Consider the following 26,665-nt stretch of genomic DNA (forward strand, 5'->3'; position numbering starts at 1 on the left):
TTAATATACTTCATTTATTTTATTCATTCAAAACTGGCAGGCTTGAGAACAGTACTCTTTGGGGTGTGTTAAATTTACATGCCAGTTTTTGGGGTCTCCTTAGTGCCACTTTAGCATCTTCCGCAGCTCTGCAGATGGCTGTTCACCTTTTTCATAAGATGGTGGAAAAGTACGTCACCCTTATTAGTTGATGGAAGGAAAAGGAGGGGCGCTAACAAATGACATCATGTCTATCCAGATTAAACAGATCTTTCCAAAAGCTCTAAAAGCACATCCATAAAGGAGTAGAGAGCATTTTCAAGCATATGTACGTCAATATAGTTTTCCTAGAGCTAAAGTGTAAAATGCAAACAGGAAGAAGAAATGTGTATCAACGGGCAGTAAAACAAAGATGCCCCCGAGGTAAACGGGTCTTATTTTTGCAGTTTCTGAAAGGATTAAAGATTCACTCACACACATATACAAACATGCACCGTTTCCTACCCGGAGTTGGAGGGTGTGCCGCAGAATCGTTCCCTCTAAGGCGTGGATCCACTTCTCTCGCTCGTCTGCGTCTCTGGCTGAGGGCACAAGTATACGGACAAGCGCAGTGAGCCATACTTCTTATGTAGACGTATCGGCAGACATTACACACTTGGAATTTGAAAACTGTTGGTTGTGATGAGGATTTAGGCTCATGTTTATGTTTTGTACTAAAACAACCAGCACTCTGTCACACGCGTGAACATTTGGATTAAATAGAGCCGGACACCCACCCACCCCCAGATCTGTTTTGAAAGCAGTCCAAAATTATGACTAGCTTTATTGCGAACTACACTAGTACCACAGCCCTAACATAGATTGTGACAGAACAATACAAGCTTTGCCTGGAACATTTATGGATTTTTATTCCCCTAAAGGAAGAGCAGGTACATTATAGGAAAAGTGCATAATCCTTCTGTAAATGTGCTCGGAGATTAAATATTCAACAACCACCCAAGATGTGTAAAACTTTAGGATTATGATGAAAGAAAATCATGGATTGGAAATGGTTAAATGAAATTAACTAAATTGTATATTTAGCCAGTGTGTGAATGTGAAAATATTGTGTAGCTTCAAATGACAAAAGTTATTTATTCTTGATCAAGACAGGCCAAGTATGGCCCATTTCTGTCCTATACCTATACAGTATTTCTGAATAACTTCAAATTCCAGCTTTAATTCTACACGTCAGATGTATTTTGGTATTTATAAATTCAAAATCCATTTTCATGATATTTACAAGCAAAATGAAAAAACAAAAATATGTGGACTGAACTGTAAGGAAGGGATTTCTATATAACGAGGTTAGTGCAGCAACATTTTTATTTAGCCCTTTGGCTGTCCCGACTGTCCAAAATGCATCTGAATTATTCATCCTGCCCTTTTCTCTTCCCGACACCTCAATCTTTCCACCAATTGATGTTTGTATGCATGTTCCAGGGGGGGATGGAAGAAGGTTTGTTTGTCACTCTGGACTTCAACCTATCAACACCGCCAAGACTTCTGGTGTGGTGCAATGACAAAGTTGCAACTTAGGGCGAAGATAAAGTCCGCTCCATTAGCAATGGAATGACAATGTCAATTTTGTTGTACACTATACACATTTGGGTTTCAGATCCAAAGATAAATATGAGACAAAAATTCAGAATTCTAACTTTTACTTCATAATATTTACATCTAGATGTGTTAAACCAGTGATTTCTAACCTTTATCGAGCCGAGGGACTTATTTTACAATTGAAAAAAATCTCAGCACACAGCAACAAAAACGTCACAAAACGTGGATACATTAATTACTATATACATACATGTACTTCCTGCCATCTAGTAAAGAGCATTTATTTGTACAGTCTGTCACTATGCATCACACCCATAAACACATGGACAAAGATACATTATTCCTAATAAATACTTTTTGAGCAATTCTGGAATGATGAGGTCGTGTCTTTTGGATGACAAGCAGATTCTTCCTTTCGCCATAATTTGGCTGAGATTAATCTTGGTTTCCTTAGTCCATAAAACTTTGTTCCAAAACTTTTGCGGCTCATCTCTGTACTTTTTTTTTTTTTAAAGAAAATCCAATCCGGCCTTCTGAATATTTTAGCCGATGAGTGCTTTGCATCTTGTGGTATGGCTTGGATAGTTCTTGTCTCAAAGTCTTCTTTGAACAATGGATTGTGATAACTCCACCCCACCCCCCCCCCTTGCGCTGTAGAAGTTGGCAGTGATGTCACCGACTATTGTGTTGGGGTGTTTCTTGCTCGAAAAATGTCATCAACTACTGTTGATATCCTTGGTTGACCTGTTCAAATCTCAGGTGCTCAGTACACCAGTAGTTTCTCTTTTTCAGGACATTCAAAATTGTTGTATTGGCTACGCCCATAGTGCAGATCGATGTTCACTCTTCTCTCAGCTTCAAAATGATTTGCTTTTCTCCCGTAGAGGCTCTCTTGTCTTTTGTTTGATAAGCACCAAATACAGTTTTCACAGGTGAAAGAAACCCAAAGCCAAAAATAAGCACTAATTGTAACTCCAGTTCAGTCACTCTGGACAAGTTGCTCTTTTTCACAGGCCTTTATTAGCACGTCAACAAGCTTATCTGCCGACATGCCAAGATAACTTTGATGCCAAAATGTCACAGATTCCATAGATGTCATCAATGCCGTAAGAGCTATATACAAAACAAAATGGATACACATTAAAATTCATCCAACACAAATAAATCACAAAACACAAGCACTAAACACACCTCATTGACCTTCTAACCAAACGGAGTTATGCTTCTTGCTTCTCTCTTTCTAACTAACTCCCGTTGAGTCTTTGCCACTGAAATACTGTTTGTCCATGAAGTGCCCCAAGAATAAGTGTCCTGACACCAACAACACAGGTGAACAAGGTTCCGCTACATAAACATGGACTAACAAAACGAAAATGTTCTCTCTCAATAACAAAAATTCGTCTTTACTTTAATTCACTCTTTAATTTAAATAAATAAATAAACAACAAAATTAAGTCAAGTATTATAACTGACACTTATGGCAGCTACACTAATGTTTAAGCAACCAATGGAAAAGGCAACCCCTCATCAATTAGATACACCCATCAGTCACGTGTTCCAATACTTTTGCTCACTTGAAAAGGGGTTGGCTTCAAACATGTGCTCTGTCCTGAGTTGTTTCACACGTCTAGATGAAAACACCATGATTTGATTGAAAAACAAAGGAAGAGACCTCGGTGTTCCAATACTTTTGGTGGGGGACTGGAAATGATGGTCAATTGTGTTCATTTGGGCCGAATGACTCATCTGTAATCCTCTAACCACCAGGCAAAATGGTGGAATACATTCAATAAAAATGGAGTGCAGGTGGTATCGAGGTAAGGCAAGGAACATGGTGGAGTTGCCCGCTTGCTTCTGAGAGAGTGGAAGGGGATGACAGGAAGGATGGCGACGACGGTAGATAAGAGAAGGTGAATGAGAGTGGGGGAAAGGAAGATGCTAATGGCTCTCAGGTAACTCTGAGCCACCGCAAGTAGAGGGCCTGATTAATAATGGATGCTCCTCTAAATAAAAGCACAGTGGACGAGAGAGAGAGAGAGAGAGAGAGAGAGAGAGAGAGAGAGAGAGAGAGAGAGAGAGAGAGACGCACACAATCGAAGCTGGCTAAGCCTCTGAATAACCAATACAATTCTGCTTACAAACTGGACTGCCCCGTAGAAGGCATCGTGTATTAATACCAGCAAGTCATTGCTTTCATAAAAACATCTGTAAGATTACATGTAGGGCTAAATATAAAACGTAAGCAAAACCCATTCAACTGTAGATCCCGAGACCGACAGGATCACTTTATTGCGGCAGAGGAGTCTCTTAGGCAAAACATTCTGTACAGCACTTCTTCTCCAAGCTAAAAGCGAATGTTCGGCTCATATCTTGTGCTAATTTTCCACAAATTTCAACAATAAAACTAGGGGATGGCTAAGCGGCAGTCTGGATATCACATATCTGTCATTGTCCTAACTCGGGATGGATGATGGACCTTGAGGACAATTAAAAAAAAAATCACTTAATGAAGTTATTATTTTGGGGAAATCATTTGAAAAGGAATATGAGATCTCCTTGACATGTCCTGAACATGTCTTACTAAGCAGGAAAATATAGCTTGTACAAGTTGTGCCAAAGTAGAAAAGATAATCAACGGAATCTTTTTTTTTTTTTTTTTTTTGCAACCAAGTACTGCACTCCATTTGGTCTCAATTCAAGAAGCTAGCAAAAGTTTTTGTGGCCGATCAATCAATTGTCATGCTGATCCCTAAGACAAACGATCAGTTATTTTGTTTACTGACAATCTACAGTATCAGAATGGAGAAATTTAAACATGAATGGGATACGATCTGCAGAACATTTTTAATTATGTTAAACTATTACAACAGTAAAATAGCGTGTGCATAGAGCACAAGTGTTAAAATCAAGGCCTGGGACCCAGTGGCACAAAACTGTGTATAGTTTTGAGGCTGGGTGCTACTTTATGAGCACCGATCGTATGAAGGGCTGCATGACCTGCATGAACCACAAATGATAATAATGATTTGTGACCTGTGCCATTTTTTGAGCTTGCTTCGAGGGCACCTTAAGTGGTCATCGCGGGCAAACATGTGCCCACAGGCACCGCATTGGTGACCTCTGATGTACATGAACTTTCATCACTCATGCTAAAATCTGGACCAACATTTCCATCTGTCAAATGGAAGAAATAATAACACATTTTAAGCATTCAGTGTTACCAATCTAGACAGAGTGTTTAACATTTTGTGAAAGAGTCAAAGTTGTCACTTGACTGAGTTTTACTCAAGTTTGTAACTCAGATGACTGATAGTACTGTACATCAAATCAATTTTCCCCCATTTTCAGGTGGCGTATCTAAAGCTCGTTATTTTCCAAAGATTTTGGCTTTCAACACAACATAGACACAAAAACATTCACACACACACTCCCAAAAAAACAGGTAGTCATTTCAAAAGCTCTTAACACAGCACACTCCCAAGTCACGGTACTGCTGTATCTACCAAAACTGATTATTATTGTTATTACCTAACTTTACACATTCTTGTTCGTGATTACGGTCATGGAAATGCCTCAAACTAATAAAACAAAACTGTTGGCATAGTTATACTTTCACAATGAACCAACAATATGGGTTCATGTTCAAGACTGCACACAGCTTTTTCGCTCTCACACCTAAATAAACCATCGATCCTATACAGCTCAAAAATACCCTTGAACTGCAGCAACAAAACAAATGTGCCCAAAAGAAACTGAACATGCAACTTCACATGATTTATAGTTCGCGAACTGTAAATCCCAGATGACAAGTAATCGACACCGTCTTGTCTCGGTCTGCATGCATGCGGACCGATAGGTTTTCTCCTTACCCTTCCGTTTGGATAACCACAGCATACAGCTTCGGAACACAGACATGGGAGAGGGCATTGAGGATGTGAGAGGGGCGGGGGCCCCATGGACTGTAGCGAGTGGGAATGAAATGGAAGGTGAGGTTATAGGCAGTGAGGGGAAAAATGGACAAGAGTTGAGAGAGGGAGGCTCAGATGTGATGGAAACAGCCGCTCAAAACCTGGATCGGGATGTAAGAACAAGTGTATGTGGTGTGCTGGCTTGAGAAGAAGGAAAGGTTGGCATGGCTAGGAGATGGAAGTGGGGGCGAGGAGCGATTCTGTATCTGTTAGCCAATCCCGTCCCGATAGTCAGAGAGACTGATTGCTACAACGCCAACAGCAGCAGGTTTCTAGTGAAGGACGAGGAGCGGGCGCGGCCAGCAGAGACCTGAGCTCAGCTTCTAGCTCAGCAGTATTCCGTATTTATTCCCAGAGGCGCAGCTGCAACAAACACAAGCAGCGATCTTCGCACTCGATCGAGGAAAACGGTTTCCTTCCTTGTTTGCCGTCTCTGCAATGTATTCAGCGGGCAGTGGAACTAATCTTGTTTCCCGCCCCAAAACTTCGTGAGGCTCGGAGATGTTCCGCTGGATTTGAGAAAGCCTCAAATTGCTCGCAGCCCACTTGGACTGCACATTTCCTGGCATTTCACAAGACTGGCCCAAGTCTTTATTAAGGGAGAGTGAGTGAGAAAGAGAGAGAGACAGAGAGAGAGAGAGAGAGAGAGAGAGAGAGGAGAGTGGGTGAGAAAGAGAGAGAGAGAGAGAAAGAGATGGAAAAAGTGCGACAAGAGACAGCCAAATTAAAAGAGGCTCACCTTGGAAATGGAAAGTCTTCTGGTCGACTGTGATGGTGAATGTGCTGTCGTCCTCGTCATCGATGCCGATCACAGCGCCCTGGACGGGAGGAAAGAGAGCATGAGAGAGAGGGAGAGAGGGGGGGGGAGCGACACGTCATAACTCACTTTCCTCTCTTTCATGAATTACCTTAGCTCCAATCGCAACACAACTCCTACTGCCATACCTTGCTACCCTCGCACGCACACAGTCACGCACAAAACCTCTGTGTCTAGCACAAGCATAGTCCTTTTGGAGCGAAGGAGGGAGGGGAAAAACAAGGAGGAGGGAGGAGGTAGGACTTTGGAAAGCAGAGGAGGAAAAAGGCAGGGTGGGGAGGAGAGGAACAGACACACAAGGGACAGGCAGCCAACAGATTAAAAGGACTGCGGAGAAAGAAGACTGCTGGCAAGCTCACTGGGTGTGTGACTCACAGCTGCCTAAAGCACAAACCAAGGAAGGGGTCATAAATGGACAACTTCAGAGAGGTGGAGTCGAGATAAAATAAGGAGAGTAACATTGAAACTGTAAACTTCAATTGAAAACTAATACAGATTTCCACAAATCGTGGTAGAAGGCATGCCATGGGTTAAGGAAGGAACCGTGACATTGTGGTACCGCTCCAGGAATCTTTATGAATCATTGTCAAATCTTTCCCTTGACTTCTTTTGGAGTTCTGTAGTGGACATTACTGACGCCTACAGATTTGAAGTGGATTATTAATAACTGTACCGTCAAACATTACACTGCTTCGCGAGAAGTTTCATAGCATTTCCATTTTTCTACATTTTGTTGTAGCCACATCCTAAAACGGAAGAAATGGTTTCTTCAAAAAAACATGTTTGGAAGGACCCCGTGACATAAAATGCAGGGAAAAAAAAATTAACCACTGTGCATATTTTCCAGATGAATTGTATGCACCATACAGTTGTGGTTTGTGTCAGGTTTGAGCAGAATTAAACTTTTACGAAGAGTGGACAGAATCTCTAGGCACAGCAGAGACGTAAGAGGCTGTCCGGTTTGGTGGCCTCAGCATCGCATCTCTGCTCTTTGCAGATGATGTGGTTCTGTTAGCGTCATCAAGCTGTGATCTCCAATGCTCACCGGAGCGGTTCGCAACCGAGTGTGAAGGGGCTGGGATGAGAATCAGCACCTCCAAATCTGATACCATGGCCCTCAGTCGGAAAAAGAGTGGCGTGCCCACGCCAGGTAGGGTTGAGATCCTGCTGCAAGTGGAGGAGTTCAAGTATCTTGGGGTCTTGTTCACGAGTGAGGGAAGAATGGAACGGGAGATCGACAGGCGGCTCGGTGCAGTGTCTGCAGTGATGCGGACTTCATATCGGTTTCCTGTGGGGAAGAGGGATCTATGTCGAAAGCCGAAGCTCTCAATTTACCAGTCGATCTACGTTCCTACTCTCACCTATGGTCACGAGCTGTGGGTCGTGACCAAAAGAACAAAATCCCGGGTCCAAGCGGCCGAAATGAGTTTCCTCCGCAGGGTGTCCGGGCTCACCCTTAGAGATAGGTTGAGCAGCTCGAGCCGCTGCTCCTCCGCATTGAGAGGAGCCAGATGATATGGCTGAGGCATCTGATTCGGATGTCTTCTGGACACCTCCCTGGTGAGGTGTTCCGGGCATGTCCCATCGGAAAAAGACCCTGGGGACGACCCAGGACACGCTGGAGAGACTATGTCTCTCAATTGGCCTGGGAACACCTTGGGATCCCTTCAGAAGAGCTGGATGAAGTGGCAGGGGAAAGGGAAGTCGGGGTATCCCTGCTGAAGCTACTTCCCCTGCGACCCGACCAAGAGAAGTGGTAGAAAATGGATGGATGGATGAAACTTTTTTGACCAAGCTCCTTCAAAGAATCCGAATCAAGAATAATTTGATCTACCGGAATCACTCAAATTCAAATGATGCACAACCCCAGTTTGTGTGATGAAACTTAACTACTACTAAGTTTATTAATCACGCAATGGAATGGAATATCAGTTACTGACTATCTTACACTTGACCCAGTGCAAACAAGAGAGCGAAAACCGTCGGCGCATAAGGAGTGTTCAGAATCATAAAAGGACTAAATTGTAAATTTCTCTCAATAGATGACTGGTGAGCCCAAAGTCTTTGACTTGGTTAATCATTTATTGAAGGGGAATAACGTAGAGCTGTAAACTGTGACCTCTTTCATGGCTGTTGTTTATTTTGTTGACGATGTGTGTGTAAGTGAGTGAGACATAGAGAGAGTGCCAGACAAAAATACCATCTATAGTCTAACACTTTATGGCTGTGCATTTAAGTAAGTCCAGTGAAACGATGAAAGAAGCAACGCTCTACAAAGACAAGACTGTTTTCTCCAAATTGCCATGAAATATGCAAAGACGACGAAGTGTAAGGATGTTTAACAAAGAATTATCTGTTATATTCTTGTGACGGATATGTGGCAGAACAACACAGTTACTCACACTTTTCAAATGAGTTGAGCGAGTTATTTGGAATTGTATGAACTGTAGTTAATTTCTGTAAACTGTGTCTGTATATCATGGTCCATATTTCCACATGCTGGAATCTATCCTGATAGACACGATGACACTGAATTGACTGATGGCAGGTTTATTTTAAGATTAAAAAAGATAGTTGGCTAGCTGTACGATACTGCCATCTATTGGCTATAGCTCAACAGAAGAAAATCTTAAGGCTATCAAATTGGACAACTGTCCCGTCATAAAACCCAGAGGCTTATTTAGTCATTGATCCCTGATTGAATGAATACGAAAGGAACAAGTAAGTTGTGTTGCTCTCTATATCAGTGGATTACAAAGATTTTAAATAATGTTTAACGCCCCTCGAAAAAAAATTGTAAATTTCATGAAATTCTACATCCTGAGCGTGAAATTCCATTTCTTGAAGATTGTAATCAATGCTTTTATTGCATTTGAACAATTTGTTAATTGTTCACAATTTCTTGAAAGATCACTAGTTCATTGTCAGAACATTACACATTTTCATAACGTGACTTTTCTCTCCCAAAAGATTTTTTTTCTTATTACAATGAATATTTTCACAACATTACAACTTTATTCCTGAGCAATGTAGTTTTTTGTTTGTAGTTTATTTTTTTCTCATTTTAAAATTAGTCTTCACACCGATTTTATCGGTCTGATCGGATTGGCCGATGGTTGGCTTTTTGTTGATCAGTTTTGATGGCAAAATTTGTCGATTCAATCAGTGATGTGATTGATCGGTTCAGAGAAAAACATTTCCTCCACGTCGCTGTTGTGCACAGTAAATTTGAACCCCAAAAGCTAGTTAATTTTTATCTTTTAGTATTTATATGTAGGGGTTGCGTAAGGAACGGCATCCGGCGTAAAACCTGTGCCGAACAAATATGAGCGTTCATCTGAGATGTTACACTGTGGCGACCCCTCACGGGACAAGCTGAAAGAAACTTATTATTTATATAGTTTTTTTATGTCTTTTGACGTAGATCTGTAAATACGATTTTTGTCATATTATCGTTGACTGCAAAAAACTATTGAGACTCAATTCCTAATAGCTACTAAGTGTGAAAGAATTTTACGATAAAGTGAAGTAAAGTTTAAAATTAGTGAGTACGTACTTTTCGCCACTGGCATTTTTCTCAGAATACAATTTGTTTACGACATTTATTAATACAATTGTACTATTTTTGAGTAATATATTTGAGTTCCATATAAATTGTATCATGAAATATGTGCGCCTAATGGCATTCACTTGGTGAAACTTACCCGAAGTCGCACACAGCCTCTTCTGGATCCTCGCATCATCTTGTCCTTAGACTGGAAACAAACAGAACGACCCTGTATTTACAAAACTTCATGCATCACCACTTCCTGGCGTTGAATTTCAAGATAAACCGGTGTTAAACACTGGAAATTCGTGTATAAATGCAACCACAAACAAACACTGGAATACTGCGTAAACAATTTGAGGTCTTCATTAATTGGAGAAGGTAAGGTTTGAGTTCAATGAACCACAAGGAAAAGCCAAGCCTTCTCTACTACATTAGCTGGACCGTGCATTACAGCATACATAAATTCATTATTAGTTTTCACTAAGATAAAATTTCACAATATACCAGTTTACACAATGTCACCTAGTTAAACAAGCATGCCTTCGACATTTAATCATTTAGAATAACATTTACATACCACATATAAACACCATTGCAACTTGTGACAGCTGGTACTGTTTACTAATGAGCGAGTTCGTTATTACCATTTTTACTAAACAAGTAACGTTAGCTAAAGACACCTCCCACTGTCTGTATCTGTCATCAATAGTCATTAGTCAAACAACCAGTTTATGTCAACCATCAACAACGTTGAGAACGAACACAATTCTGTTTCACTGTCACCAAAAACATCTAAATGTCCGCTGCAACCTGGCGTAAATTGTTTTTCGATTTGAGCTTTTGCTAGCAAAATAGCTAAGCGGAAGCGTGGTGGAAATGCTGCCACGGGATTGGTCAATTGGATCTCATGGAGCGTCGTGATTGGCCCATGTGACGATCCTTCACCGAGCAGACTCGCCAACTCCTGACAAACACTGAAGGCCCTCATCACAACCAGACAACTTCTATCTACCATTTCACCTCCAGCCCAGAGCGGAACAGTTTAAAATCATGAAACAGCGAGAAGCGACGTACCGTGTAGTAAGACAGCAGCCCAGCATTATAGTCCAGCACAAACCAGCGGTACTGCCAGCCTTTCATAACGTTAGTCCACTTGCTCAGTGGCCCTTCCATGATCGACGCCATCTTTACAACACTGACGACTGGGAGGAGTCGGATATGCTGTGCAGTGACGTCACGGCAGACCGCTGTTCCTATCAATAAAGTTAATTGAAACATTTTGATTGTACGTATAGTTAATACTTTTCTATTTCGGTATTGAGACCGAAGCATGTATTTGTGAAATAAAAATCAAATTGAAATCCTTCAATTTTCCAGAGTTATTTTTGCCACAATTTCATGCCAAACTGAGTAGATTTCTAAAATTTTATCAGTTCTGACAACCGATTACAAAAATCAGCAAAAACATGATACAATATTCATCAATCTTTATTATTTACAATAGACACTTATAAGCAAAACTTCACAGTTATATATGTGAGCTTTAAATAAAAAAAAAATGTACAGTAAAAAAATGTTGTGAACGTTTTTTTTTTTTTTTTAAATCCATGTGAAAGGTTCACATATTCCATTATGGCGTGTCTGACTGTGAGCGTTGGCTTTCATTGCACCTGTACCACTTTGGTATCATGATGAGTTGCTGAGCGCTTTCCAAGACATGGCATAAAAGTGTAGAAAAAAAAGAAAAGAAATCAGAACAATGAATGCTAGACCAGGAAAAAGTACGAGATTAAAAAAAATAAACTAAATTTATTCAGACCTTGCTACTCCAATATATTTGAAGAAGGGTAACAATTTTATTAAATTTTTTTTGATGAGACTTAACCCATAGAGATGCACTAAACAGTCAGGAAACTAGATAACCAATAGAATGAAACAATATATTAAGCAGCTCAGAATAAGTGTTGTTATAAACGTGTAATGCAAAAAAAAAAAAATATGGCACAATTTTTTTTATGAGGCTGTAGAATCTTGCGAGTAATCTGCTCACGTAAAAGGCTGGAATCACAAGAATCACAGAAAAACGAGTTTGCTTGCGTTATTTGAGACTCAGTGCGTGTAAATGTAAGTTGCGAACCTGCAGTGTTTTTATATGCAAATGTGAGACTTGTACGTGCAACATGTGCCAATAATTTACCGTCCGAGGCCTTATCCAGTGTACATTAACCTGTGAGCCCAAATAAATGTGATCTGCGTGTGCACATATTGGACATGTACAATTTTTTATTTTTTTGCAGCTTCTGCTGAACGAAATAGAGCAGTTGAGACTACAAATGCAGGTCAGTGATCAATTATGAAAAACAAAAATAAATGTGATGGCACTGTAAGAGATGAGGCCGTCGTGCTGATGTACATTTGATGACTTCAGGACTGAATAATAAATTCAGAAAGCAGATGGATTGGCCTCAGTCTGAAACAGAGGTGGGGAACCTTTTTTCTTTTTAATAATTAATAATTCAAAAGGCCATACAAAAAGTAGGACAGTTCCACTGAAGTTTTGCTTTTGTAATTGCTCAGCGGGGCCAGATCAAATGTTCTCACGGGGTCTGGGTTCCCCACCCCTGTTGCGTAATAACTCTTTATTCTCTTACCACGCATTTTATTTTCTGGATATGAAATAAAACAAATATTTACTTCCTACCCTGAAAGAGCTGTGCTTTTAAAAATAATAATACTAAAAAAAAAAAAAAAAAAAGAATAATTTAAAATTCAAGTTTATACATAGACATTCTAGATTCTTTTTTTTTTTTTTTTAATCCGATGTACAAATCACTCATGCTGAAGACAGACTGCAAGTTTGTCGATAAAGACTTAGTACTTTGATTAGTGTGATGAGCGCTCGGTGTGTTTGAACTGTGTTTCGTACGTTGTCGGACATGCGAGGCACAGAGGCCACGAAGGCTCAAGGTAGACCTGCGCAGTCCAGAACACCCAAAGGACACTTGGAACAACTAGCCGAGTGCTCTCCACTGTGCTCCTCTTGAGGATAAGCAGGTCAATATTGAAATGCTTTTGACAAAGTGACAGGGGTGAATTTCATTCACGCCAGAGGCAGAAAAAACAATTGTTTTTGAATACTGTGGGGGAATAAAGTAAAATCTGATACTCAAAAATACTTAATGTGGGCTTTGTTACATTAAAAAAGCAATTTGTAACAAAAACAAAACAATAAAAAGCTGGGGATACACGACCATAACGTATGCGGCAAAAATAATGGTACTGTACCTACAGTTGAATTTGGCATATAGCACTAATTAACCCTTTGATACAAACTCCGGCAGCACGGTGGATCATCTGGAAAAGCGTTGGCTTCACGGTTCTGAAGTCCGGGGTTCAATCCTGGACTCGCCTGCGTGGAGTTTGCATGTTCTCCCCGGTGCCTGCGTGGGTTTTCTCCGGGCGTTCCGGTTTCCTCCCACATCACAAATACATGCAACATTAATTGGACACTCTAAATTGCCCAAAGGTGTGATTGTGAGTTCGGCTGTTTGTCTCGATGTGCCCTGCCATTGGCTGGCAACCATGTTCAGGGTGTACCCCGCCTCCTGCCCGTTGACAGCTGGAATAGGCTCCAGCACTCCCCGCGACTTTTGTGAGGATAAGCGGCAAAGAAAATGGATGGATGGATTTATACTCCTGATTTCATGAGGATTAAAAAAAAAAATCATTAATAAACCGTTGAAGACCCTGTAAAGTGAGAATGTCTTCTAAATTTGAGAACCTACAGAGAAGTGTTGTTAATAAGCCTGCCAACTTTGAATAATTAAACCCTACAATTATGTAAAATAAGGCTGAGAAATGGTGAAAAATCCCACCGTTGTCTTACCTCTCAAACCCTGTGGCGTGTGTGCACTGAATGCCTGAAAACACAGCTCAGTGAAAAAGGGATTCTGATTCAAAATGAATCACAAGTCGTACCTGCCACGGATAACCACTTATGTGAACAAAAGTGGTCAATTTCTTATACAGTGGGGTAGAGAGAATTCATGCCAGATACTGAGGCAGGTCATTGGTTGTTGTTTAATTCCCCCCCCCACCCCCCTAAAAAAAAGAACAAGGAAAACTGGAACGGTGACAACAGCTTGACACTTATATCCACAATTGACCACTACGCAGTACATGTACGAACATGTTTAGGGCCTTAAGAAACCAATCTCTGAATTCACTTTGCAGGGTCTTCAAAAAAAAAATCTCCCATGTATAACATACATCCATTTCCTTAGCCTCTTATCCTCACGAGGGTCGTGGAGAGTGCTGAAGCCTATCCCAGCTGTCAACAGGCAGGAGCCGGGGTACACCCTGAACTGGTTGCCATCCAATCGCAGGGAACATTGAGACAAACAGCTGCACTCGCAATCACACCTAGGGGCAATTTAGAGTGTCCACTTAATGTTGAGGAAACCAGAGTCCTCACGCAGGCACGGCGAGCACATGCAAACTCCACACAGGCGGGGCTGGGATCAAACCCTGGACCTCAGAACTGTGAGGCCAACACTTTACAACTGCTCCACTGTGCCACCGCCCACCCCGTATAACAATGAGTGTGTATTAAAACCGAATCAAAATTTGTTTCCTACTCGGTTGGTCTAAGGAACACGACATCAGTATGGCACAACACCCTCGGGTAGCGTTGATCTGCTCAATACAGGACTGGCATCAATACAGGGGCTCAAAACACCTCCCATCCCAAAAATAAAAATAAAAAAGATAATCGAGAAAATTTAGTGAAATGCCTATCCCTCTAATGCACAGGTGTCAAACTCAAGGCCCGGGGTCCAGCTCCGGCCCGCCATGATTTTATGTGGCCCCCAAAGCCAAAAGTAGAGCGTCAATTTCAATTATTCTTGTAAAAATTTGAATAAAAATGTCAATTTATCATGCATCCTAAATGCAAAAGTTGAGATATTCCAAGCGTTTTTGTGCTACCAAACATGAATAGTTGAAACACACATCACCCTTGATTTCTGATTCCAAAAGTAGATCATGAATTGATGATGTAAATGCGATGAGATGATTAAATATTTGTATTGTTTCACAGTCGTAAGGGCCCTCTGGGGGAAACCGGAACCGCAACGTGGCCCGCGAGAAAAATGAGTTTTGACTCCCCCACTCTAATGAAACAAAACCTGACCATGTTTTAAAATTCAACCGGAGAAAAAGCACGGCTATCACAATGATGATAATATTTCCATTTCTTGTTTAAAATGGCTTTCAAGAATTACTTGTGGTCCCTCAGGTGGTCGACACTGACAAAAAAAAAAAAAAAAACGCTCCGAGAAACACAGTTCACACGACCGTTGAGTCACACATTCATGAAACGTCGAGCTCGACGGGGAAGCGACTCTCGACTCATCGGTAAGGCTGAGCACAATCGACAGATTGACGGAAATCTGCGCTGGCGACACACGCTTGACATTCATTTAACGTTCACGGTCGGCATGAGGCAAAACATTTTGCGATTTTTGGAGTCGGACAGCCTTTAGTTTGGCATACGTGGTCGTCGGTATTGCGGACAGGTCAGACGGAGCCGAAAAGAAATGTGCACGCTGGCGTTTTATGAAACGGCTGTATGTAAACAATCAAAACGATGATCTTTTGTAGTGATTTCTCTGAGGTACTTTACACATTATTCTCGTGTCAAAAGCAGTTAAAGGAATCCGAAAGATGGTGCGGTGTGACCGTTAGCGTCGGCTACCTCTGGACGACGTCGCTAATTTCTTTAATACAGCTGTGCAGGTTGTCCAGTACGCTGTTAGAGCCCATGCAGCCTCCGCCCCCCGAGGACGAGGCCCTCAGCTCCTGCAGGCTGAGCTCTAACTTCCCCACCGCCTCGCGAAAGGCGAACTTGTTCCTCATTTGGGGGATGCAGTCCACGTAACCGGAACAGTAGTCCAGCAGCTGGTGGCCGGCGTCCAGGACTTGGCTGCTGGATGGGCTTTCGGAGCAGATGTGGAGGACGCTGCTCAGGGACTCGGCGCACTCCAGCAGGACCTCGCGGCTGACCCGCTCCGGCGGAACCCTCTCCGACTGCTGTCTGGTGCGCCGCAGCGCCACTTTGGAGCCGGTGGGCGTCGTGGAGTGCGAGGAGGAGGAGGAGGAGGTGCTGCTGGGTCCGCCATTGGCCATTTTAGTGGGAGTTGTGGAGGAAGCAGGAGGCACTTGTGGTGGTGGCACTGATGGTCTACTCGCGATCACTCCTGATAACTGCCCCGACCTTTGACCTTTTAACGTATCGCCGTTGACTTCGACCGGCGTGGCTCCTACCTGCTCTTCGCCTTCGCTGCTGTAGGAGTGTTGTATGCCGCGTAGGGTTGGCGGAGGAGGCGGAGCGCACTTGGGCTTGACCAGCCGCGGCCGGTCCCGGTCGGCCTGATGCTCGGACAGCAGTTTGAAGCGGTTCCCCTGAGAGTCCAGCCCGACGAGGTGCACGTCGCCCGGGCTGTTCTTCAACGTGGGGGAGATGAGAACTGGAACTTTGTGGTTGTGAGTTTGTGCACCTGCTGCGTTCGCTGAGACAGCTGAACTAGAAGTCTTCGAGGGGGACGACCAGCTTTGCTGTCTTTCCAGTCCTACGCCGCCATCCTCTCTACCCTCCCTCACCCGGGCCGCACTGTCCAGTTCCCCGACTTCCCCACCGACCCCCGGTGCCCGTCCTGCTGTGCTGCGGGGTAGCAGCTTCGCTTTGGGCCTTTCCCTGATCTGTGCAGTCCCCTCATCCATCCTCCTGAGCAGAGTTTCGGGAGGACGTGCAGCCCCGTTCTCTGGCTGGGAGCTGGTCGAAGCGGTCCTCTCCAGAGGGGTTTTTGCACTGCGGTTCCTAGGTAAAGTCAGAGCAATACGCTCTAGGTCAGGCAACCCAGCTGACATTGAGGACGTAGAATTGGACCTAGGTAAGGGTTTAGGCCCCCCGACTATATTTCCACCATCCCCCGAGCAGACTGGCTTCCCTGTCCGCAACCCGAGGGTCTTTTTGATAAGCCTCGGGGTAAAAAATCCGGCAAGTCCTCCCCAGCTGCTGCCGCTTGTTACCTGGGAAACGAGTCCCACACCGGAGGGCTTCTGTCCAAAGGTGGCCCCACAGCAGCGCGACTGAGTCTGGGCAGGCTCACCGTGGGAATGAGAGGGGGAAGGGGAGAAGCCGCCTAAACTGTCCGATTGCGGCAGCGGAGGCGGCGGGCTGAAATCAGCAGTGGGCTCGTATTTCTTGTGCGGCTGAGTCTCCATCTCCCGAAAGGAACTGCTCCGTTTGGGGGGTGTGGGGAGATTCTGTTGGTGCTGGGAGGACGGAGAGGAAGAGGAGGAAGACGATGACGACGGCTTCTTTTTGATGAAGGAGCTGAAGAAGCTAGTCTTGCGGTCTCGCGTGAACGTGCCCGTGTCCAGCGCGTCCTCCAAAAGGCTGCCGGGCGATTTATCGCGGGGCTGCTGCTTTCTGGGCAGCGCCGGGGAACTGCCAGTGCGTCCGTCGCCTCCTAATAGAGAAGTCCAACCTAAACAGAAAAAAAAAGAGGAATTGATTAGCATAACCCGAACCCAAAGGACAAAAGCATCCCCAAAATACTTAATCTCCAAGTTCCAAATGAAAATATTGATTCTTGGGAACCATCCAACCATTTTCTATAGCACTGCAGGACAGATATACACAAGCAACCCATCCATCCATCCATTTTCTTTGCCGCTTATCCTCACGAGGGTCGCGGGGTGCGCTGGAGCCTACCCCAGCTTTCAACGGGCAGGAGGCAGGGTACACCCTGAACTGGTTGCCAGCCAATCGCAGGGCACATGGAGACAGACAACAGACGCACTCACGAATCACACCTCGGGGCAATTTAGAGTGTCCAATTAATGTTGCATGTTTTTAGGATGTGGGAGGAAGCCGGAGTGCCCAGAGGAAACCCACACAGGCACGGGGAGAACATGGATGTTTAATCAACTACAACTCAAATTCAGTAAAATTTCATGTTTGATTGATGATGAGCAACAAAAAAAAAAGTCAATCTAATAAAAATGTGCCATGAATTTTGCATCCCTGCTATGGACTTTTACATTTAGATGCTGTTTTCCCAACTTGACCCCACAGCATTAGAATTTGGAACAGAAAGTCGAATGTGGGCAGGTCATGGACATTCTATCCATCTAGAGCACGGGTGTCAAACTCAAGGCCCGGGGTCCAGATCCGGCCCGCTGCATGATTTTATGTGGCCCGAAAATGCAAATCATGTGTATCAACCTCTATGATTTTTGTTCGAATATGGACCAAAATTTCAAATTGTCATATGGTAAATTGTAACATTTAGATATTGCAAGCGCGGCACGGTGGATCAGCTGGTAAAGCGTTGGCCTCACAGTTCTGAGGGCCCGGGTTTGATCCTGGCCCCGCCTGTGTGGAGTTTGCATGTCCCAAAAACATGCGACATTAATTGGACACTCCAAATTGCCACTAGGTGTGATTGTGAGTTCGGCTGTTTGTCTCGATGTGCCCTGCCATTGGCTGGCAACCAGTTCAGGGTGTACCCCGCCTCCTCCTGCCCGTTGACAGCTGGGATAGGCTCCAGCACTCCCCGTGACCCTCGTGAGGATAAGTGGCAAAGAAAATGGACGGATTAGATATTGCAAGCATTTTGGTGTGCCCAAGCCTCAACAGTAGTTGAAAAACCCATTACCCTTGATTTCTGATTCTAAAAGAAAATAAATACATTTCATGTGTAAATATGATGAGGCGAATGATTTTTACGTTTCCACAGTCATATTGGCCCTCTGAGGGAAACCGTCAATAACAATGTGGCCCATGACAAAAATGAGTTTGACACCCCCGATCTAGATGGATTTGGATTGAAGTTGCACATGTGCAAAATGGGGTGATTATAAATTATTTATTTATGATTATAAATGGCTTGACCTTAAAATTCAGGACTAGTCAAGCGTTTGTAGACACTTAATCTCACAAGACATAATAACGTGGGAACGTATCCAAAACATCTGACTGATTCAGTATCAGTGTCATGGACACTTTTGTGTTGTGATTTTGTAAACTGTACTGCATGCTCATAGAAACACGTTGGATTCAAGAGCAACATGTATTTAGTTTATTGTTTTAGTATGATTAATGCTTTTTGCTTTGATGAACTTGGTGGGGGTGAGTGAAGTAGTTGGGGACAAGGACAGAAGGAAAACCACACAGACTTGTTTGCATCACAGACAACACGAGGGACCAAAATTTTATTATCAACATTCTGGGAAAAAAAAAAAAAGTAGGAAAAGAAAACTTATTATTTCTCTGTCGCCTGTAACATGAATTCTTTTAATTTCAAAATAACAAATGGAAAGCTAGAATATCATAAAAATATATCTGTGAAGAAGACTTGTTGGAGTGAAAATAAAAATAAAAAATATATAAAGTGAGGGTGATTTGGAACTAAGTGGATCTCTTGAAAGCCCATTAAACTATTATAATAATAAAGGATTAGTGGTAAAATGATGTTTTGGAGTATTTTTACGCCCAAGTGTGAGTCAGTAAAAGTATATTTGATTGGATAAGTGAAAGTATGCAGAAGATACAATTTAACATAGAAATTAAAGGTGGCATTTGCGTCTTTTCATCGTGGCATTCCTTCATGGGAAATACTTACTTCTGGCAAGAGGTGCACTTTCTGGGAATTTTCTCTACTATTCAACCGTAGTGCCACACATTCGGTATTTCAAAATGTTTCTCTTTTGCATGTTTTATTAGGGCAGCATGGTGGTGTAGTGTGGAGCGTGTGTGATTCCTAGACAAGAGGCTACAGGTTAGAATCTCAGCTCAGGCCTTGTGTGGATGCCTTGCTTGGGTGTTCTCTGATTATTTAAAGAATGAATGTGAGTGCAGATCAGTGTTTGTCTACACACGCCCTGTGACTGACTGTCGACCAGTCAATGGTGTACGCAGTCTACCACTCAAAAGTCAGCTGGGATAGACTGTAGCTCACCCTTGACTCTCACGTGGACAAGTTCTATATGGAGCTCATGCACGTGACGTCTCCATTTTCACAGCGCCATATTGCCGGTCAAACAGAGCTGCTCAACATTGAACCGGAGGAGAATATTCACAACACCCGAGACCTGTTGTGCTTTTTTTGGTTGTCACAACAGACGAGAAGTGATCATTCTATGGAATACCAGCTGAAAAGCCCAGGAAATATCGATGGATTTCGGCAATTAAACGTGATGGATGGTGCCCAGCCAAAATAACCACACGCCTGTGTTGCGATCGCTTCATTTCAGGTAGGAATTATTCTTCTCAATCATTGAACAATGCTTTGTCAGAAAGGCAATATGGCGACGTAAACAAAAGTCATGTGATTTTATGACGTAGGTGCAAGAGCTCTATAGAAAGTGATGATGGAGGGATGTTTTTGTTTGTTGATCATTTGCAAACTCGATGACTTGCAATTTCGTTTTCAGACATGATTCATTTTACTTGGAGGTTTGATAGCAAAGTGAATGAGCACTAGCGTCTTATCACTAAATGGGGTATTTACGCAACACTAGATGACAATAAGGCTAATGTGACCTGCCTAAAATGTACATACACTCGGGAATGAACAGACAGTTGGCACATGCGGTCAATCGGTGAGAAAAATGACCGCCCTTCTCTTCAGGCGGCGGGCTTGGCGACGCTGCATTTGCCTCTTGGTATCAAGGTGGCCTGGGACACCTCCGGGCTTGTAATGTGACGCACCCGAATGCTTGGCGGCGAGGTAAGCGTGTCTAGCTGTACCTGAGGGACCGTGGGTGCCGTGGTCCGGCCGCCCGTCAAGCCCGCCCTCGATGTTCTCCTTGTTTTCCGTGTGCTTGAAGATTGTGCGGGATTTGGACGGCAACAGGGGCGTGTCGAAAGAGTGCAGGGGACCTCCGTGACCGGAGGAGGCAGTCTTACAGAGTTCCTCTGCCACCTCTGAAAAGGAAACAAAAACAGCAGTTGTTTATTTTATTTTTTTTTTTTTTTTTTTTAGCTGTGAACATTGCCTTGTCAAAAACAGCCATTTTTATGTTGGTCAATAATTAGAAAAAAATAACAGAACAACGTGCCGACTGACCAGCGGTTTCGATTTGGGGAAAAAATATTAAATGGATCAAATTTAGACAAAAGGTTTCAGCCCAATGCCAGCGAAATGTGAACAGAACTTAACTACAGTACTATAACCTGTAGAAGTAATAGTAAAGATGAACTGAATATATATAATATTAATAATAATCATAAATAAAATAAAATAAAATAAATTAGAAAAATATATAATAAAGTATAAAATAATAATAAATAATAATAATCTTATATATATATATATATATATACACACACACACACACACACACACACACACACGATATCATTATCTCCCAGGGGAAGAATGTTTCTAAATTGGAACAAATCTGAAGTTGAACGTATTTACATTTTTCTTTCCACTTACAGGTTTTTATTAGGCTACAAAATGGCATTTTTTTAAATGCTATACTACCTTCGGAGATGCTGGAGTCATGGAACATTGTTTCAAAGGCTTGGTGGATCTCTGCGAATGATGGCCGGTCCAGTGGACTCCACTGCCAGCCTATTGCAGAAAAAAAATAAATTTCATGTTAAAGCAATGATCAAAATAACTCCAAAAATAATCTGAAGGATTTATGTCGTACACAAATCCACTTACATGCCCTCATGAGTTCATAGACCTTTGGCGGGCATCCCTCAGGCTGTTCCATGCGGTAGCCCTTCTCGAGAAGGTCATAGACCTGAGACAGATCGATGCCGGGGTACGGAGACATTCCGTAGGTAGCAATTTCCCATAGCAGGACCCCAAATGCTGCAGGATTAAGACAAGGTGGATCATCAGCCACGTGAGCACGAGTGACGCGGGAATATAGAAGTAAATGAGGGGCACGGTACTCACCCCATACATCGGACTTGATGGAGAAGGTGTTGTACGCGAGGCTTTCCGGCGCCGTCCACTTGATGGGGAACTTGGCCCCAGCGTGTGCAGTGTAGGTGTCACCAGTCATCAACCTGCTCAAACCAAAGTCTGCCACCTTCACCACGTGATTCTCCCCCACCAGGCAGTTCCTTGCCGCGAGATCCCTGTCGGGAAAAAAAACATGCAAGCCTTTAATACTTCACACGAACACGCGCGCAAAAGAGCATCTGGACTTTTCATTTCACCTATGGATGAAGTTCTTTTTCTCCAAGTATTCCATTGCGGAGGAGATCTGTGTGGCCATGTAAAGGAGAACCACAGCATTCACCTCCTCCTTGTCGCAGTCTCTCAAGTAGTCCAGAAGGTTGCCGTGGGGCATGTACTCTGTCACGATGTAAAACGGAGGCTCCAACGTGCACACGCCTGCGGGAGAGGCAGGTGAGCGATATTTCTTTTGGAAGGGGAAATTAAAATGGTATAAAAATAAGAGACGATACTGACCAAGAAGCTGAACCAGGTTTGGATGTTTAACCTCCTTCATGACAGCAGCCTCTTTCAGAAATTCCTCAACTTCCATGGTGTCCTCCTGTCATTAAAGAAATGGGGGGCAAATGTAAATGTTAATAACACAGTAATCAGACATAAAAATGTAAATACAAGTGTAAGCATAAGAAAGATTGTAACATGTGTATTGCCAAGGTCCACCTGCAGGTGGTGACCTACGACCATAAGGCTGCTTATGTCCCTTCATTGGCAGAAAACAAAGACCTTGAAATGAAAGAACAATATCTTATAAAGAGGCATCAAACCTTAAGCGTTTTGACAGCCACCGTAAGGTTGTACTTCTTCCACACGCCCACGTACACCTCGCCGTACTGGCCGCCTCCCAGCTTGTGCTTCATGGTGATGTCGGTGCGCTCCATCTCCCACTTGTCGTGGATGGGGGACACGCCGTACACGGTGGGTTTGTTGCACTTGGGCGCCGGGTAGTGCAGTGTGGTGACCAGGCCGTCGGCTACGGTGGAGTGGTGGTGGACCAGCTCGGCCAGGGTGGCGAAGCGGCTCTCGGATGTCACATACACCTTGGGGGGGGGGGGGGGGTAAGAAAGCATGCAAAATGAGAACAACATTACAGGATGCAGCAATTCGTTTATTTATTTTTTTTTTACAATTACTGTACTACGCATTTCATCCAAGTGTTTATTTTAACTGGATGATCCTATTTTCAAAGAAATACCAGAGTACACACCATTCCACAAGGCAGTAGTAAAATAGTAAATGATAGAATCCAACCATTAATATTTGACTCTGGATGGGCTAGTGGAATAGCGGTTAGCACGTCGGATAACCGTTAGCGCGTCTACCTCAGAGGATGTCCTGCATGGAGTTTAGAATTGTACTCCGGCTTCCTCCCACATTCCAAAAACAGAGAATGTTAGGGTTGAGATTCCATGGGGGGAAATATATGTGTAAATGCTTGTTCTGTCTACATGTATGATATGGTCACTTGCGACCCAAATGAGGACAAAAGCTGGAAAAGATAGATGGGTGGTTGAATGTTTTGGTTTTTTCCACTGTTTGTCCCCCTTTTTATGTTGAAGTTATGATTTACAATGCTAAAATATTACCGCCACATGTGTTCTGATGCCGAAAGTTTGACAAATACGATGGAACAATTGCAATACTGTCAACAACCAAAATTCCAAATACGAGGTCAACCACGGGCTGTCTACCTTGCCATCCGCCGAAGTGTTGATCCGGTAGTGGTAAACTCGCCCCTCGTAGCGGAGGGAAATGGACAGCTGCCCGGGGCTGCTCTCGCTTTCGCGAACGAGGAAGCTGCCGTTGATGAGGGATGAAAGCAGGTACTCTGCGGCGCTGCGCGAAACAGGCCCGTGGTACCAGCTGTGCTTCTCCAGGCTGTTGACGGGCGTGATGTAGTTGGAGGGGACCCAACCCTGGCCGTTCTTGGAGCGAACCTCGCTCCACTCGCCATTTTGGTTGTAGCCCAGCACGCACAGCTTCTCTCCTAGTCGCATATGGGAAGAATTGCACAAACATTTGTCAACTACAATATCATTGTGTACAGCTTCGAACTAGAATTTTTTTGGTGTGTTTTTCCCAAAAGGTTGCAAGGCCAATTATTAACAGTAATCACAAGGAATATGTCTCCGGGTAGTTAGAGCCACTTGAGTCTGACAACAGACAGCCATTTTGATGAAAAATACTTTTGAGACATAAAAACATAAAACACAGTATGGAGAGTCACTGGAAGGTGGAAACTAGAAGTAAAGTAATAATGGTGGGGGGGAGTTTAAAATGACTTTGAATCCGCAGCATGGTGGGACATTTGTCAAAGTGTTGGCCTCACAGTTCTGTGGACCCGGGTTCAATCCTGGCCCCGCCTGTGTGGAGTTTGCATGTTCTCCCCGTGCCTGCGTGGGTTTCCTCCGGGCACTCCGTTTTTCTCCCACATCACAAAAAAATGCAACATTAATTGGATACTCTGAATTGCCCCTAGGTGTGATTGTGAGTGCCCCTGTTTGTCTCAATGTGCCCTGCGATTGGCTGGCGATCAGTTCAGGGTGTACCCCGCCTCCTGAACGTTGACAGCTGGGACAGGCTCCAGCACTCCTCGGGACCCTTGTGAGGATAAGCGGCTAAGAAAATGGATGGATGGATGGATGGATGGACTTTGAATCCACCAGCCTAATCCTATTTCTGGCCTTAAAATACTCAAAGCGGGGAAATCGGGATTAGGAATCCATTAAGACGAAATCTAATTACAAAAAATATGAGAAGGAGGGGTGTCTCATTGAAACTCGACACAGAATCTTGTCATCAGGTAAGAATGTTCGTGAGGATGCCTTGGTGACAACACAAACAAAACAGAAGGTATGGACAGCTTGTGAGTCCTGTTGAAGTACATCAAAAGGTACGCAACAATAATAAGAGCGAAGCTGCCATGCGAGCGTCGGGCAAAGGTAGACGTGTACTAACTCGGTGTCTCGTCTCAGTCCGTCTATTGACGTCAGAGCAAGAAACACGATGGAGCGGGTGAGGCGCACGGTTTTCTCGAAACCACAGGAGAGAGTGATTCAATAATGCAACATAACTGGAGTTACCTCTTCGCTGGACATTTTGCAATCAAATAGCGGTTGGGTGACGCCACCTCTGTTATCAAAAAATAAACAACCTATACAGCCCAACCTGCGTAGGACAGAAATAATTCAACATTATTAAGAGCTTTCACCACCTCTGGGGAATTTGAATTTTGAGGTACCGCACGGTTTTCCCTTCTCATGTTACTAAATAAGTTACGGAAAATATGACAAACGCCTCTCAGCAAGATGCAGTGCAGCTCATTGCTGCGGCAAGGATGTCAGTCAAATTCACTGCTGTGATTTCGGAAAGCGGTACATCCCCTAAAAGAGCCCCCCCCCCAATTCTTAAAAAGGAGCTCAGCGTGCAGGCCTACTGTCCAGTGAGTCACAGTGAAAATGACGCATCACTTACACACAGTAAAGCAAGGCGTCCGGGAAATGGTGGTTCTAGCCAATAAACAATTAAGACTGTGATGATCACTGAAAAAAAACAAAAAACAAAAAAAAGCTGAACACACTTCTTGGGGAATCGGTTCTTGCTAAGTTTACCAGGCTTGCACAAGCAGAGGCCAGGAAACAAACTAAGGATTTTGTAATATACAGATGAGACCGCTGTCTCGATATGCACTATATAAACTACTTTGAACTACTTTGAAGAAACTGCTATCCAGTCTACCGCTCTAGTTTCCTCCGCAGGACTGGAAATACTGAGTGCCTCCCTGCCTTTGGACCGGCTCGGAGGAGATAATGACGCTGAGCGGCTAATTCCTCCTTGTGGTCGACGACAGCCAGCTCAAAGTACCCACCTGTCGATGTAAAATTCCATATTGTCGCAGCAAGGCAGGCATAATGGGGTGTTTTTTTCCAGGAAAGAATTCTAAATTGTTTCTACAGTATAAAGTAAAAATCCAACTGAAATCTTCGTAAAAGTCTTTCCACGAAAGTGGATCTGTTAGAGATGCAATGTGGGAATGAAAACAATATTTTCTTTCATTTTCCCTTCCTGGAGGTATAATTTCCAAGTGCCCCAACAATTCTTATAGCCTGTTTCTTTACTGACACGCAACATTCCGATGGTATAACTGTAAATCTGCGCATGAAACTTTTTCTCCCCCCTCAGGGTTTGATCACCTGCCAATCAGCAGCACGCCCTGAAGGCTTTTCAACTGAAGACTCTCTAGTTACCATGAAAGGAAAACACTATGTACTTTTGTTGCGACACCCGTGGGTCTACGGGAGGTGTGGGAAGCATGCATTGGAAAAACATCCCATCGCATAGCAACAATCCTTTTGAATGATGCAGGCGTGACACACGATTGTATACTGTACGCTCAAGGACATGATATATGTAATGACAAAATGATGCAGCCATAAACGAGACCCAAAAAACACAAATTGTGACTTTGAAAAGAGAAACACAGAAATATTCATTTAACAATATTTACTATTGTGGCTGGAGTTTGCGATGTTGTAAAACTGCAATACATATATATACTATATGTACTTTGCTAAATTATACTGGGTGTCCCCCAAAAATTACAGAATTCCCTAGTCTCATATAAAATCTCATTTTTTTACAATATAAATTGAAAAGAAGTATTATACATATTTTGAACAATTTTTTAACAGTTTTTGGGCATTTTAGA

General features: G+C 43.3%; 2 protein-coding genes across 5 annotated transcripts in view; both read right to left on the minus strand.

The window, feature by feature from the left end:
- Positions 1 to 11,135, minus strand: part of osbpl9 (oxysterol binding protein-like 9) — a 37,286-nt gene extending 26,151 nt beyond the window's left edge. For both annotated transcript variants that reach the window (XM_061825237.1, XM_061825236.1), the window contains exons 1-4: positions 10,988 to 11,135; positions 10,068 to 10,118; positions 6,286 to 6,364; positions 484 to 560 (exon numbers count right to left, since the gene is read on the minus strand). In XM_061825237.1, coding sequence (XP_061681221.1) covers positions 484 to 560; positions 6,286 to 6,364; positions 10,068 to 10,118; positions 10,988 to 11,098 — 318 coding nt within the window. In that variant the 5' untranslated portion in view covers positions 11,099 to 11,135. The remainder of the gene's footprint in view (positions 1 to 483; positions 561 to 6,285; positions 6,365 to 10,067; positions 10,119 to 10,987) is intronic.
- Positions 11,136 to 11,385: 250 nt separating this feature from the next.
- abl2 (c-abl oncogene 2, non-receptor tyrosine kinase) overlaps positions 11,386 to 26,665 on the minus strand; it is a 36,930-nt gene continuing 21,650 nt past the window's right edge. For all 3 annotated transcript variants that reach the window (XM_061825182.1, XM_061825179.1, XM_061825183.1), the window contains exons 3-11: positions 23,649 to 23,944; positions 22,725 to 22,997; positions 22,417 to 22,501; positions 22,161 to 22,338; positions 21,895 to 22,079; positions 21,655 to 21,807; positions 21,469 to 21,558; positions 20,730 to 20,906; positions 11,386 to 17,463 (exon numbers count right to left, since the gene is read on the minus strand). In XM_061825182.1, the coding sequence (XP_061681166.1) occupies positions 15,665 to 17,463; positions 20,730 to 20,906; positions 21,469 to 21,558; positions 21,655 to 21,807; positions 21,895 to 22,079; positions 22,161 to 22,338; positions 22,417 to 22,501; positions 22,725 to 22,997; positions 23,649 to 23,944 (3,236 nt within the window). In that variant the 3' untranslated portion in view covers positions 11,386 to 15,664. The remainder of the gene's footprint in view (positions 17,464 to 20,729; positions 20,907 to 21,468; positions 21,559 to 21,654; positions 21,808 to 21,894; positions 22,080 to 22,160; positions 22,339 to 22,416; positions 22,502 to 22,724; positions 22,998 to 23,648; positions 23,945 to 26,665) is intronic.

The sequence above is a fragment of the Syngnathoides biaculeatus genome, chromosome 7, assembly GCF_019802595.1.
Source record: "Syngnathoides biaculeatus isolate LvHL_M chromosome 7, ASM1980259v1, whole genome shotgun sequence".
Lineage (NCBI taxonomy): Eukaryota > Metazoa > Chordata > Actinopteri > Syngnathiformes > Syngnathidae > Syngnathoides > Syngnathoides biaculeatus.